This window comes from Phocoena sinus, chromosome 15 (assembly GCF_008692025.1).
Source record: "Phocoena sinus isolate mPhoSin1 chromosome 15, mPhoSin1.pri, whole genome shotgun sequence".
Classification (NCBI taxonomy): domain Eukaryota; kingdom Metazoa; phylum Chordata; class Mammalia; order Artiodactyla; family Phocoenidae; genus Phocoena; species Phocoena sinus.
In genome coordinates, this window is record NC_045777.1 from 64,783,236 (window position 1) to 64,797,627 (window position 14,392).

The 14,392-nt window shown below is 41.7% G+C and overlaps 1 protein-coding gene across 2 annotated transcripts in view; it reads right to left on the reverse strand.

The window, feature by feature from the left end:
* Positions 1-4,126: 4,126 nt before the first annotated feature.
* TMC7 (transmembrane channel like 7) overlaps positions 4,127-14,392 on the reverse strand; it is a 50,977-nt gene continuing 40,711 nt past the window's right edge. Inside the window, exons 13-16 of one of the 2 annotated variants that reach the window (XM_032606335.1) lie at positions 12,681-12,811; positions 9,674-9,829; positions 7,065-7,143; positions 4,127-6,205 (exon numbers count right to left, since the gene is read on the reverse strand). In XM_032606335.1, coding sequence (XP_032462226.1) covers positions 6,131-6,205; positions 7,065-7,143; positions 9,674-9,829; positions 12,681-12,811 — 441 coding nt within the window. In that variant the 3' untranslated portion in view covers positions 4,127-6,130. The remainder of the gene's footprint in view (positions 6,206-7,064; positions 7,144-9,673; positions 9,830-12,680; positions 12,812-14,392) is intronic. The other variant, XM_032606336.1, reaches the window with a different exon arrangement.

The window sequence follows — 14,392 nt, forward strand, 5'->3', positions numbered from 1 at the left end:
CCCCCGTCCTCCAGTCCATTCTCTATGCGTCTTTATTCCTGCGTCTTTATTCCTGCCCTGCCACTAGGTTCATCACTACCTTTTTTTTTAATTCCATACATATGCGTTAGTATACGGTATTTGTTTTTCTTTCTAACTTACTTCACTCTGTATGACAGACTCTAGGTCCATCTACCTCACTACAAATAACTCAATTTTGTTTCTTTTTATGGCTGAGTAATATATGTGCCACATCTTTATCCATTCATCTGTTGATGGACACTTAGATTACTTCCATGTCCTGGCTATTGTAAATAGTGCTGCAGTGAACATTGTGGTACCTGTCTCTTTTGGATTTATGGTTTTCTCAGGGTACATGCTCAATAGTGGGATTGCTGGGTCATATGGTAGTTCTATTTTTAGTTTTTTAAGGAACCTCCATACTGTTCTCCATAGTGGTTGTATCAACATACATCCCCACCAACAGTGAAGGAAAGTTCCCTTTTCACCACACCCTCTCTAGTATTTATTATTTCTAGATTTTTTTAAAATATAAATTTTTATTTATTTATTTTTGGCTGTGTTGGGTCTTCGTTTCTGTGCGAGGGCTTTCTCTAGTTGTGGCGAGCAGGGCCCACTCTTCATCGCGGTGCGCGGGCCTCTCACTGTCGCGGCCTCTCGTTGCGGAGCCCAGGCTCCAGACACGCAGGCTCAGTAGTTGTGGCTCATGGGCCCAGTTGCCCTGCGGCATGTGGGATCTTCCCGGACCAGGGCTCGAACCCGTGTCCCCTGCATTGGCAGGCGGATTCTTAACCACTGCGCCACCAGGGAAGCCCTATTTCTAGATTTTTTGATAATGGCCATTCTGACTGGTGTGAGGTGATACTTCATTATAGTTTTGATTTGCATTTCTCTAATGATTAGTGATGTTGAGCATCTTTTCATGTGCCTTTTGGCCATCTGTATGTCTTTTTTGGTGAAATGTCTCTTTAGGTCTTCCGCCCATTTTTTAATTGGATTGTTTGTTTTGATATTGAGCTCCATGAGCTGTTTGTATATTTTGGAGATTAATCCTTTGTCCGTTGTTTCATTTGCAAATATTTTCTCCCATTCTGAGGGTTGTCTTTTCATCTTGTTTATGGTTTCCTTTGCTGTGCAAAAGCTTTTAAGTTTTGTTAGGTCCCATTTGTTTATTTTTATTTTCATTACTCGAGGAGGTGGTTCAAAAAAGATCTTGCTGTGGTTTATGTCAAAGAGTGTTTTTCCTATGTTTTCCTCTAAGAATTTTACAGTGTCCTGTCTTACATTTAGGTCTTTAATCCATTTTGAGTTTATCTTTGTGTATGCTGTTAGGGAGTGTTCTAATTTCATTCTTTTACATGTAGCTGTCCTATATTCCCAGCACCACTTACTGAAGAGGCTATCTTTGCTCCATTGTATGTTCTTGCCTCCTTTGTCATAAATTAGGTGACCATATGTGTGTGGGTTTATCTCTGGGCTTTCTATCCTGTACCATTGATCTATATTTCTGTATTTGTGCCAGCACCATACAGTCTTGATTACTGTAGCTTTGTAGTATAGTTTGAAGTCGGGGACCCTGATTCCTCCAACTCCATTTTTCTTTCTCAAGATTTCTTTGGCTATGGGCTTCCCTGGTGGCGCAGCGGTTAAGAATCCTCCTACCAATGCAGGGGACATGGGTTCAAGCCCTGATCTCGGAAGATCTCACATGCCACGAAGCAACTAAGCCCGTGCGCCACAACTACTGAGCCTGCGCTCTAGAGCCTGCGAGCCACAACTACTGAGCCCGCGCGCTGCAACTACTGAAGCCCACACGCCTAGAGCCTGTGCTCCACAACAAGAAGCCAACGCAATGAGAAGCCCGCGCACTGCAGCAAAGAGTAGCCGCCACTCACCACAACTAGAGAAAGCCCACGCACAGCAACGAAGGCCCAACGCAGCCATAAATAAATAAATAAATAAATAAAAAGATTGCTTTGGCTATTCGGGGTCTTTTGTGTTTCAATTACCCGTTACTATAAAATATTTAAGATACACTGCCATTGTAAAAATAATGTTGCTAATTGTTTTCAAATTAACACACTGCAATAATTTAAAATTATGATTGACTATTATATACCTTTTTAAATCCAAATAGTTGGTGAAAGTGAGGGTGTTGTAACATTCTCATGTAAAGCTCCTGAGTATAAATCTAGCTCTCAAAAGCCTTAAAATCTTGGCTGTAATCCCATTTCCAGGTCTCTGTCTCAAAAGAAAAATATATACATATATTGACAAAGATTTGTGTGTCTCATTTATTATCAGGGACATTTGAAAACAAAATGTTAAGCAGCAAGGGAATGTTAAAAAAAAATGTGGGGACTTCCCCAGTGGCCCAGTGGTAAGACTCTGCCTTCCAATGCAGGAGGTGTGGGTTCGATCCCTGGTCGGGGAACTAAGATCCCACATGCCGTGGGGTGCGGCCAAAAACTTAAAAAAAAAATTGTGATCCATCTGTATGATGTTATGTAACCTACTGAAATGCTTATAAAGAACTTTGGATAAAATGAGAAAACACTTATGAAAAAGAAATGAGAATACCAATTTTTTTCTTTCTCTTCTTTTCATCCTCCCTCCCTCACTCTGTTCTTTCTACCTTAAAGGGAATTTGCCAAGACTAACAGTGGATGTCCACACATATTGCTCATACCTGATTTTTACTTTTGCTTTCTCTGTAGCTTTCAACGTTCCCTTTATTTTCTATAATAAACAAGTATTTTTGTAATGAGAATACAAAATTTCATAAAGAAAAGGCTTATTATTCTCTAATTCAATCCTCAAAAATAGAAGTGAATGTCTATATTATTTTTCCTTTCTTTTTTTTTTTGCGGTACGCGGGCCTCTCACTGTTGTGGCCTCTCCCGTTGCGGAGCACAGGCTCCAGACGCGCAGGCTCAGCGGCCATGGCTCACGGGCCCAGCCGCTCCGCGGCATGTGGGATCTTCCCACACCGGGGCACGAACCCATGTCCCCTGCATCAGCAGGCGGACTCTCAACCACTGCGCCACCAGGGAAGCCCTATTTTTCCATTTTAAAGATAAGGGATCTTTATCTCACAGTGGTAAAGACACCTGTACAAAATTACACAAAGTACAAAGCCATTCTATGTCCTGAGCACATCCCATGCATTGGAAAGACAATACACCAAATGGAATTTACTAATAAAGCAACACCCTATATAAAGAAGACACATTCAGAAGTTCTATCTTCCTAGGGATCAGACCTTGGAGTGCCATCCCAGGAAATTAATTCCTTTCTTCTCCAATACTTACTCAGGTGGGTATCTACAATCAGATATGTAGCTGCAAGAACTTACTTTGCTAACTTAAGAGTTAATGCAAACTAAAGACTTGCCAAACTGGATTCTTCTCTTTGCTGGAATTAGAATATTCTGTGATTGCAAGAAAGTGCAAGGCCACCCTGATAAAGAACAAGAAACTGAAGCCAATGGGATAGAACAGAGAAAAGAGAAATGTTTGCATGTACTTTCAAAATTCCAGCTCCGAGTACTTGTAATGAGGTGTGTGTGGAGTCCGGGGCAGGGGGATGGGAGGAGGGAGTGACTGAAAACTAAGTATCCAGTATTGGTGAATGATTATGAAAGCATACACTGACACAGTGGAAGAATACCATGTAGTCATTAAAAAGAATGAGTAGCTACTCTCCATATAAAGATCTTCAAGATGTTATTAAGGAGAAAAAATGGAAAAGCTCATAAATAAATATCACACATCCAACTCCAGATACATATCTGCTTGAATATATAATTTTCTGGGAGAATAAAATAAGCATTATTAGCAGTGTTTCCCTCTGGGAGGTGGGATGGGGAGTCTTGAAATAACTTTATGTCTTTTAAGTTTAAAACACACACACACACACACACACACACACACACACACACACATATCCCTCCTTGGCTTAAAAGCAAGTCTTAAAAGCACTCATTTGATGATTTTCTGTAATTAAACCCTTCTTTCTTCTGATTCTAGGAAAAGGTAAAGAGCAACTTTACAAACTGTTACAGCTTTCATGATCACTTGACCGCTAACAAGACGCCTCCAAGAATTCAAATACACAGAATCACATTTTAAAACCTTCAAGACATAGTTTAATCAGTAGTTGTAATGCACATTTGTTAGCGAGAGCTGCGCTTTAACAATTATACAGACATCACCTGCAGTTATTAAAGTTATCAAAATATATAAAAACATTCAAGTAAGAAGTATGCAAATCAGCAGCATTTAACTAAAACGAATATATTAGCATATTTCAGTATAATCATAGGGAAAGAAAACAGAGCTTCCATCACACACACACACACACACACACACACACACACACACACACACACAGAAAACTTGACTGTTTTCAGAAGCACGGTGAAGGCAAGAATGTTATACATATAAATTCTCTAGGCAAAAATGCCAACAATTTAGAATTTTTTAAAAGTGAGGATGGAATGAACTTCCATTTGCTCAAAATTCCATGATACTGGTTATTAGACTTAAAAATTCATGAACCTTAACAAGATAAGAAAAGAAAACCTCATCAGTTTTATAGGTATAAAAATATCCCGTGTTAATACTACCTGTAGAAGAGCAGAAAAAAAAAAACTTTGGCAAAGGGACAAGTACACAGAAATATGTTAACTATGGTGAGCTTGTTTTGCTTCTCAGAGCAAGGAGTCAATCATTTTTGAGTAATGGGGGGAGGGGGGGAAATATACTTCACAGCAGCAGCTTTCTGAAGCCTGCACCCACCTTCAAATTCCAGGCTACCCCCAGGAAAGGTTTAGAGCCAGTGAAAGGAAGGAAAACCATAGCAGGAAGGTACACACGGTCGTTACAAAACTACAGTACTTTGAAAAAGATTCTGAAGGTATTAGAATGAAAACTGTTTACATTAAACCATAATCTAGGCTTATATTAAAAGGTTTAAAGCTATCAGTTTCAGTGATGAGGTATTTATCGCAGACGGTTTTTACGGTAACGGAAATCCGAAGAGATACTCTGCGTGTTTTGTAAAATAAAATTAAAAATTTTAAGCACAAGAGAAACAACAGCCCTTACAAATATGAATACGTACATTTAAGACGCCAGCATTCAGTCTAGTTTGGTACACCGGCACAGGCTGACCTGATGCTGCAACTCACATGCCAAAACACTCAAAGACTCAACGGTCCTTTCCAGCCTGGTTCCGAACCATGAAGTGTCATCGAGAGACCTCAGTGCAGGAAGGGAAACGGCTTTTGGAAGACTGAGAGACAAACTTTGCCTCTCCATCTGGATGGCACTCTGCCAAGTCCCCAAACCCAGGACTAGAGGGACGGAAGTTTTGTGGATATCCAGGCCCTTAAAGGCAGTTTGCCCTGAGTAACAAAGCTGTGGCAAAATGCCCAGGAAGCTACGAAATCCAGGCTGCCATCCTGCCGCTGTTCCCCTCCTCATAGGGCTCAATCAAGGGCACTCGGGGCCTTGCTCATTCACACAGCAGGAAGGGCTTTTCTCTCCTATAATATTATTCTCATATTACATCTTCTCATGTAGCTGAAATTACATAACCATCCTCTTCATGCTCCTACCATCTGGTCCAAACATCACAATTCAAGGGTTTCTCCATTTCAAAAAAATCGAGTCTCCATTCTAAGTCTACAGAACCATCCTAGAGAGTCACTACTTCTTAAAGAACACTTCTCAGCCTAAACCCCCAGAACCTGGCTCCACAGAACTAACCCAGGCTCATGGATAGATGACCTCTACAGTTAACTTTAAGAGACAATACAAATAAGCTTGTAAAACTATAAATGGTCTCTCAGCAATTTTGGTTGAAAACCTTCAATGGCTTCAGTGTTTTGGTTGAGCCTGAGCTGCTGGGCCTCAGACAAACCTACTTTTCTAAGTCCCTAAAGCATTAAACAGGGGCTGGGTTATGTAAACACAGGCACTGGAGCTGCACGTATGGAGCCACTTGCAGGAAAGGCCCAAATTCCAGAAAAATATATTTAAAAATTTCTGCTAAAATCTCAGGTAGATGGTGTAGGCTGGCAGGTCACCAGGCCAGCCTGTAAACCCCACGCTGCAGCACCTCCCCGTCAGTCTAGCCGGTTCCTCATATCCCTCTGGGCTTCTGTTAGTTTCTGGATTAGATAACGCTTGTCACGACTTTCCTAAAAACACAGACGGGTTCAAGAGCACATTCAATATATTTGGAAACAAATACCATTATTTCGACCTAAGAAATTACCTATCAGACTTGGTAGGTAATAACCACTGGACCATGGCAATGACCTCCAAATTGCCTCTTTCACTCTTCCTCCCTCCCCAGCCCCTGGTCCACAAAGTGGCCTTGTAAAAATGTTCCTTTAAAAATGAACATCAGACTTTGACTTACCACCCTCCAATGGCTTCCCATCACACTCAGAATTAAACCCAAACTTCCCAGCAGAGCCCTCAGGTGATGTTGTGACCCCAGCTATGCTGTGACTCTAGCATCGCCTTGCCTCTCCCCATCATCCTGCACCCTCCAGCCACACCGCCCTTCCCCCTGGGCCCGGGAGTGCCCGGCTCACTCCTCAATGTACCCTCCTCTGCCTGTTACTCTCATGCCCAAGACCTCCCATAATTGGCTCCTCTCATCATTCAAGTCTCAGCTCCACCATCGCCGCCTCCAAAGAGGCCTTCCGTGGCCACCATCTCAGCAGCAGACGGTCTACCCGCCACTCTAACTACCTCTCTGTATCATCTTCATACCAGTTATCGCAATTAGAATTTATCTCTTTTCTTTAACTACTAAGCAGCCTTGTCTCTCTTCTTCACCTGTGTATCCCAGCACAGTATGAGGATACAAATGTTGAGGGAATGGATGAGTCAGGGAATGAATGGGGCTGGAGGAGGCCGAGCCTGAAGGCAGGGTTCTGGGGGAGTGGTGATGGGAAATCCCACCCTCTCCCTGGGAAGAGTTCCCCATTCCTTTCAGTGTCCTGGGTAAATGTCCCAGCCTTGCCCCTGGGACCGGTGCTTCCTTACCAGGGACAGCTGCTCTCGGAGCTGGACGACCACCCGTTTGTGCGCTCCTGCTAGGGCGATGAAGTAGAACATAACGAGACTGCAACAAAAAGCGAGAGGTCACTAGGGAGTTTGTACCATCTGAAGGCCACTGGAAAACAACCCGACACACTTTGCCTGGAACAGTTTTACTTTTGTTAGAAAAAAAGAAAGAAAACCCTCACGTCTCCCAAGCAGAGGGCATCAGAAACAACCAGAGGTATACATCTGAAACTAGCACAACATTGTAAACCAACTATACTCCAACAAAAAGAAAAGAAAAGAAAAAATGAAACAGCCAGAGGGGTTTGGGCAGTGGTAGCAGAGATTGATTCCTGCCTTGCTTTCTAGAGTTAATATTAAAAGCTGCTGAGGCTCCCCTGGCACACACATGAGAGGGGAGAGAGGAGGAGACGGGCCAGAAGGTCAGCTCAGCACAGAAAGAACTGGCTGCGGATGATCACTGTGGAACCTCCCTGGCCTCAGTTTCCTCATCTATAAAATGGGGATAATAGAGGAAAATCCAGTGATAACAAGCCTAAGATAATACAATTTTGAATAAAAGCGACTGGCAACTGGTTCCTGTTTTCTGTGCAGGGGAGGTGGCTGCCTGTCCAGTCTCCCCAGAGAGGGCTGAGGGCCACGGGAATCAGTGATGTCAGTCTTCTCTTCTGGAAGTCCTCATGGCCAAGGACAAGAATGACCCCTAAAGATGTGGAAGCCAGATCAGGTAACCACCACCAGATGGTGCCAGCCAAACCACAGCTGGGGTGAATCGATTAGGATGGAACCGCTGGACTCTGGGATCCTTGCAATTCCAGGCTAACTGGCTGCAACCGCACATCATTTTATGAATATCAAAGGTATCCTGCCTTTAACAAATGCATTTTTTAACCCCTTTCTTGCATTATGGTGGGGTTTTCCTCTAATAATATCTATATCGTAGGATAACTGTGATGATTGCATGAGTTAATACACGTAAGCTACAATCAATTCCAGTGATTTGTGGTACTTCTCTTCTGTTCTATAGTCTCCAGGAACACTGAAACAGTGCCCCGGGGGGAAATACAGAATAGGTTCCTTTATGCCCCTGGTCACAACATTTTTGTCAACTGATCAATACTGTGTTTTATGTTTCTTGAGAGAGAAGGTTATTAATACCTAACCCTGTTTCTGTTTCAAGACACCTTATTTAATATCACTGAACTCACAGCCAACAGCACCATGACATGTGCCTGAATGAAGCTTATCTAACACACGTTTTCTTCATAAAACCCATCCCAGCCTTCTTGCACTTAGGAACCCTAGACGGCACTTCAGCTCTACGCGTGAACAGTGAAATCACCAACCAAAAGCACAAAATGCAAGAAACATCGCACTAAATGGATCACAAAAAGGACACTTAAGTTACAGTCTGAGCTATGGTTTGAATATTTGTGTCCCCCTCAAATTCATATGTTGTGAAGTCCTTATCCCAAGGTGATGATATTAGAACGTGGGGCCTTTGGGAGGTGATTAGGTCATGAGGAGTCCTCACAAATGGGATTAGTGCCCTTATAAAAGGGACTCCAGAGAGCGTCCTAGTCCCTCCTGCCATATGAGAATACAAGAAGTCTGTAAGCAGGAAGAGGATCTTCATCCGACCATGTTGGCACTTTGATCTTGGACTTCCAGCCTCCAGAGCCGTAAGAAATAAATTTCTGTTGTTTAGCCACCCAGTCTATGATATTTCACTACAGCGGCCCAAATGCACTGGGACATTGTGCATCAGGCAACTCAAATTTTTTGCTACTCTATGAATATCTACAAATAATCAAAAAAAACACCATTAGTACTGATTTTGGGGTTACAAAAATATTTTAGCTAGTAAGCACATATGCAATACAGAAAAATAATATGGAATTTGTGAATAATGAGAATGGGCTATAATTAGAACAATGCCTAGTACAAAGTAAGTCCTCAACAGGTATTTGTGATTAGAATTACACTCAAAGTGAATCACTGCACAAAAACCCTCGTCGCCCCTGCACCCAACACTTGTCATTTATCGAGCCTTCACTAAAGGCCAGGTCCTCTGCTAAGCACTTCACCACGTGTCCTTCTTCTCACAGCCCTATGAGGTATGTGCCATTCTTATTCCCATTTTCCAGGTGAGGAAATCGAGGCTCAGAGAGGGTATGTGATGACCTGAGGCCACACAGCTTGTAAGTGGTAGAGCCAGGGTTCAAGTGCATGCTTCTAGTCTGGTGCTCTTCTCTCAGCCCAGTTATCAGTTCCTTTTCCAAAGAGCAACTAATTTTGTGAATAATCAGTAATATAACAATAGGCAACATTTATTGGGTTATACTTTATAACTCAGGCTTCTGGCTAAGTACAGATCCCCATTACAAGTGGGATCTCCCTGAACCTGCTCAGTGACCCTCTGAAAGAATTACTACTGGTATTATTTTGACATCTTAGAGATGGAAAAGTGTGGCTCAGAGAGGTTTGGTACCATATCAAGAGGTGCGGGTGAGCTCCATTTTCCAGCGGAGAGGAGCCCACCAGCCACAGTGGAAAATACCCGCAGAACCCAGGTGGTTCTCACTCACCAGAGGATCATGAAGAAAGGCACTGCAAAGGCTTCCGACGTGATGCCATGGACCAGAGACTGCAGCGAGCTGGGGAAGGTGCTCACCATCTTGGGGACCACCTCCCAGGTGGTGTTGAAGTTGGTGAAGGGCCCACAGGCTTTGGAGGAAGGGATGCTACCAGGACACAGAGCACGGGGCTCAGGGCCAGGCCTGCAGCACAGGCTGAGCATCCCTCCTCTGCGTACCCACAAAGCTTTGTTAACAGTGACCCACGAGGATCCGCCTGACCTCATGGGCCTTCTGGAATATTCTGGTCAAAAATGCTTACCCTGAAATCTCATCAAGTCTCTAGACCTGACTTCCAGTTTATAGGAAATTCAGGACAGAAGGTCAAGTTTAAAAATAAGAGTTACCATATGATCCTGCAATCCCACTCCTGGGCATATACCTGGAGTAAACTCTAATTCAAAAAGATACATGCACACCCATGTTCATAGCAGTACTATTTACAGTAGCCAGGATGTGGAAGCAATCTAAGTATACATCAACAGATGAATGGATAGGAAGCGCGCGCACACACACACACACACACACACACACACACACACACACACACACACACAATGGAATATTACTCAGCCATAAAAAAGAATGAAATAATGCGATATGCAGCAACATGGATGGACCTAGAGATGATCATACTAAGTGAAGTAAGCCGGACAGAGAAAGACAAATATCATATGATATCGCTTATATGTGGAATCTAAAAAAAAAGATACAAATGAACTTATTTACAATACAGAAATAGACCCACAGACATAGAAAATTAACTTATGGTTACCAAAGGCGAAGGCCGGCGGGTAGGGATAAATTAGGAGTTTGGGATACACACTACTATATGTAAAACAGATAACCAACAAAGACCTACTGTATAGCACAGGGAACTATACTCAATATTTTGTAATAACCTAAAAGGGAAAAGAATGTGAAAAAGAAAAAGCCATATATATACGGCTGGATCACTTTGCTGTACACCTGAAACTAACATAACATTGTAAATCAACTATACTTCAAAAAGAAAAAAGAACCTGTTACTTGAAGATAGCGACTCTGGTGATATTTTAGAACAACAATAAATTGAGCACCAGAAATTAAAATAAGAAGAAGAAGGTCAAGTTAAATGACACTGTGAGAAAGCAATCAGACAACTCCAGAATGTGGGGAGTCTGCCCTTCAGTCTCTTAATTTAGTGGTGAGGAAACTGTTTGAAGAATCAAAGACTAAGGAGACATCGCAACCGAAAGTAATGAGCAAAACTTGAAAGATCTTCATTTAAAAAATAAAGCTATAAAAGACTATCTTGGGACTGGAGAAATTTGAAAATGGCAAGAATATGATATTGGCATTAATTTTCTTAGGTGTGATAATGTTATTGTGGATATATAGAAGGGAGAATGTCCTTATTTTTAGGAACTGCATGTTCAAGTATTTAGGAATGAAATGTCATGATGCCTACAGCTTAATTTCAAACGGTTCATCATCACACACACAAAAAACGTATGTATATACAGAGAGAAAACAAATGTAGCAGAATGTTAACAGCTGGGACAGCCAGGTAAAGGGTATATAAATTTTCATTGTTGCTTTCTTCAACTTTTCTATAGATTAAAATTTTTCAAAATAAAAAGCAGGGAAAAATAAAATTACAATGGAAAAAATTAAATTAAGGCTTACAGGAATTGCCTACATTCTTATCATAAAGTTCTGAGTAGGAAATTTTCCACTGCAGCTCTATTTTAGGAATAAAAATAGATTCCTGGAAACAACCTAAATGTTGTTTAAGGAAATGGATGAACAATTTATGATCCATTCATACAACAGAATAAAGAACCACTGAGAGAGAGACAAACACATACAGATATGACTGTCTTAGACAGAAACTAAGTAGTTAGGAAATAGAATTGGAGAATGAACTTCCGCCATATACTCCTTTATACTTTTTTTTTTTCGGTACGCGGGCCTCTCAAAGTTCTAGACTTTTCATTTAAAGATTAAGAAATGGAAAAAAATAAGATAAAATAAAATAAAGATGAAGAAATGGAATTCCATGAGACTGTAAGTCAAGGGTTGGCAAACTATAGCCCACAGGTCAAATCTGGCCCACAGCCTATTTTTGTTTTTTTTTTTCATATTTATTTAGTTGCACCTGGTCTTTGTTGCCACATGTGGGCTCCTTAGCTGAGGCATGCATGTGGGATCTAGTTCCCTGACCAGGGATTGCACCTGGGCCCCCTGCATTGGGCACGCAGAGTCTTACCCACCACACCACCAGGGAAGTCCCAAGCCTAATTTTTATAAATGAAGTTTTACTGGAACACAGTCATGCCTGTTAGTTTATATATCATCTATGGCTGCAACATAGATGATATGTAAACAGTTGAGCTGAACAGTTGCTATAGAAACCATATGGCCCAGAAAACCTAAATCATTTACTCTCTTTCCAGCCTCTGGTATAAATGGTTAGAACACTAGGGGGTGGCATCACTGGGATTTGAACCCTCAACTTCCCATCCTCAGGACTGAGCATTTCTGCTTTTTCCAAATTCCACACTAGACACTACATTCCTTGTGCCATGTCTGAATTGTCTTTATACCCCTAGCAGCTAGCACAGTGCTTGGCAATAGAAGACACTCCAAGTCTTCTCAGTGACCATGTATTAACTTCATAATCAGAAACAAAGAAACAATCCCAAAGGGGACTAGAAGAGAGATACTAGGAAAAGGGATCTGGGTAGAATAGAGCCAACCGACACTCTCAAACACAGTGAGAACCCTGCAAGCCCAAGTTCAGAAGTGACCCAAGATATTCCGAAACAAAGGTGGGCCTGGCTGAGCCAGGAGTGACTTACTGACCTCTGCGGGTGGAGTACTATGAGGAAAGCCAATAAAGGATGCAATGAAGCCTTTAACATAAAAGACGGACATGTCAAGGAGGGAATGTTCTAGAAGACAAAGTCATATTTACCGTGCAATGCTGATTGTCAGAGGTATTATTGCCAAGCACAGCCCAATCAGTAACACCAACAGGAAGAAGAAATTAGAATTAGATGCTCTGAACTGCCTCGGAGAGGGTTTGCAGGTATAAAGAAGACTTATCTAAGGGGAGAGGAAGAAAGAGGAAAAATTAAGAGCACAGCTTCCCTGAGGATAAATGAGCACAGTCATGTATTATAGAATGTAAATCGGTATAATCTTTCTAGAGTAGTCAGCAGTACAGACCAAGATTTTAAAAATGGGTCAAAAAATAAGTATATGGATATTTACTGCTACAGTTGTTAATAACAGGGAATAACTGAAAGCAACCTAAGTAGCTACCCAAGGGGTTCCTTAAAGGTTAAAGTGCATCTACACAATGGGAAATCACATAGCCCTTAGAAAAGCTTTATATCCTACACGGCACTGTGAAATGAAAAGCGCAGATTCCAAAACTCTGTACTGTATGATCTTGTTTAAGTTTTTTTTTAGTATTTTTTTAAACATTTTACTGTAAATTTCTTTCTTTTTTTAGCTGTACTGAGGTATAATTGACAAATAAAATGGTAAGATACTTAAGAGCGTACAATGTGATGATTTGAAAGAATTCGAAAAGTATTTATTCTCTACAGGGGTTTAAATAGGTACTAAATATATACACACCAAAACAGGAGATATTTGCTTGAATTTTACAAGCATATGTATTTTTCCTGTATATTAAAAATAAATATTTCCATTGAGGGAAAAAAGACTTGAAGGAGAAACCAGGTGGGGACGGGGAGAGGGGTACAGTAACAGGCATCCAATTCCTCCTTAACATTCTAGAAAGCTACAACCTCGGGAAGGGGCATCAAGTTCCTGTGACTGCAGCAGCTGGAACATCTTGTGAGCCGAAGGCACCGAGCACCAGGGACACTTGGTGTCCTGTTAGGGTGTCTGGGGGCAGGTGACCAGTCAGACTGGGGTGTCAGAACTCAGTCCAGTGCCTGTGACCCATTCCATTATCCCTACACTGTCTTTACTGGGCTACACGCTAGGAAACCACTGCCTAACATATTTTCTGGAAGAAGAACAAGTTCTTCTGAGCTTTCTCGCATCCATCTCTCCCTTGGTGACTTCAGCCAATTTCAGTTTCCAAATGAAAGCATCAGAACATTCTTCAAAGGCCAAAACACCCAGGTAGAAAGTATGACCCAATTCAAGGCCCTGCCTACTGGATTAAGAGCTTAGGCTCTGGAGTGAGGTAAACCTGGGTTCAAATCCCAGGAGTCATTTATAAGCTGTGTGAGCTTGGACCAGTTACTTAACCTCTCTAAACTTCAGCTTCCTAAGTTATAAAATATGGTTCCTAGCAGTGCCTACTTGAAAGGGTGTATCGTTGTCATTGTTATTACTACTATTATTACTACTCCCATTTATGAATCCTCAGGGCTTGGCATAGTAGGTGGTAATAATGTCAGGGGTTATTAACAGAGGCTACCTCTGGAAGAAGGGATGGAATACCTATCTGTATTGTTTAAATGTTTAATAGTGAGCATATATTGCCTCTACAATAAAGAAAAAGTTTGGTTAATAAGCCCAGATAAGTTAGTCCTCTATAGAGCTACTTCACCCATTAAGCACTTAGTTCAGGTACAATGCCTAGGGCCTGTGAGCTGTTTGAGGAGCTACACAAATAATTGAGAACTGAAAATAAATGCACCA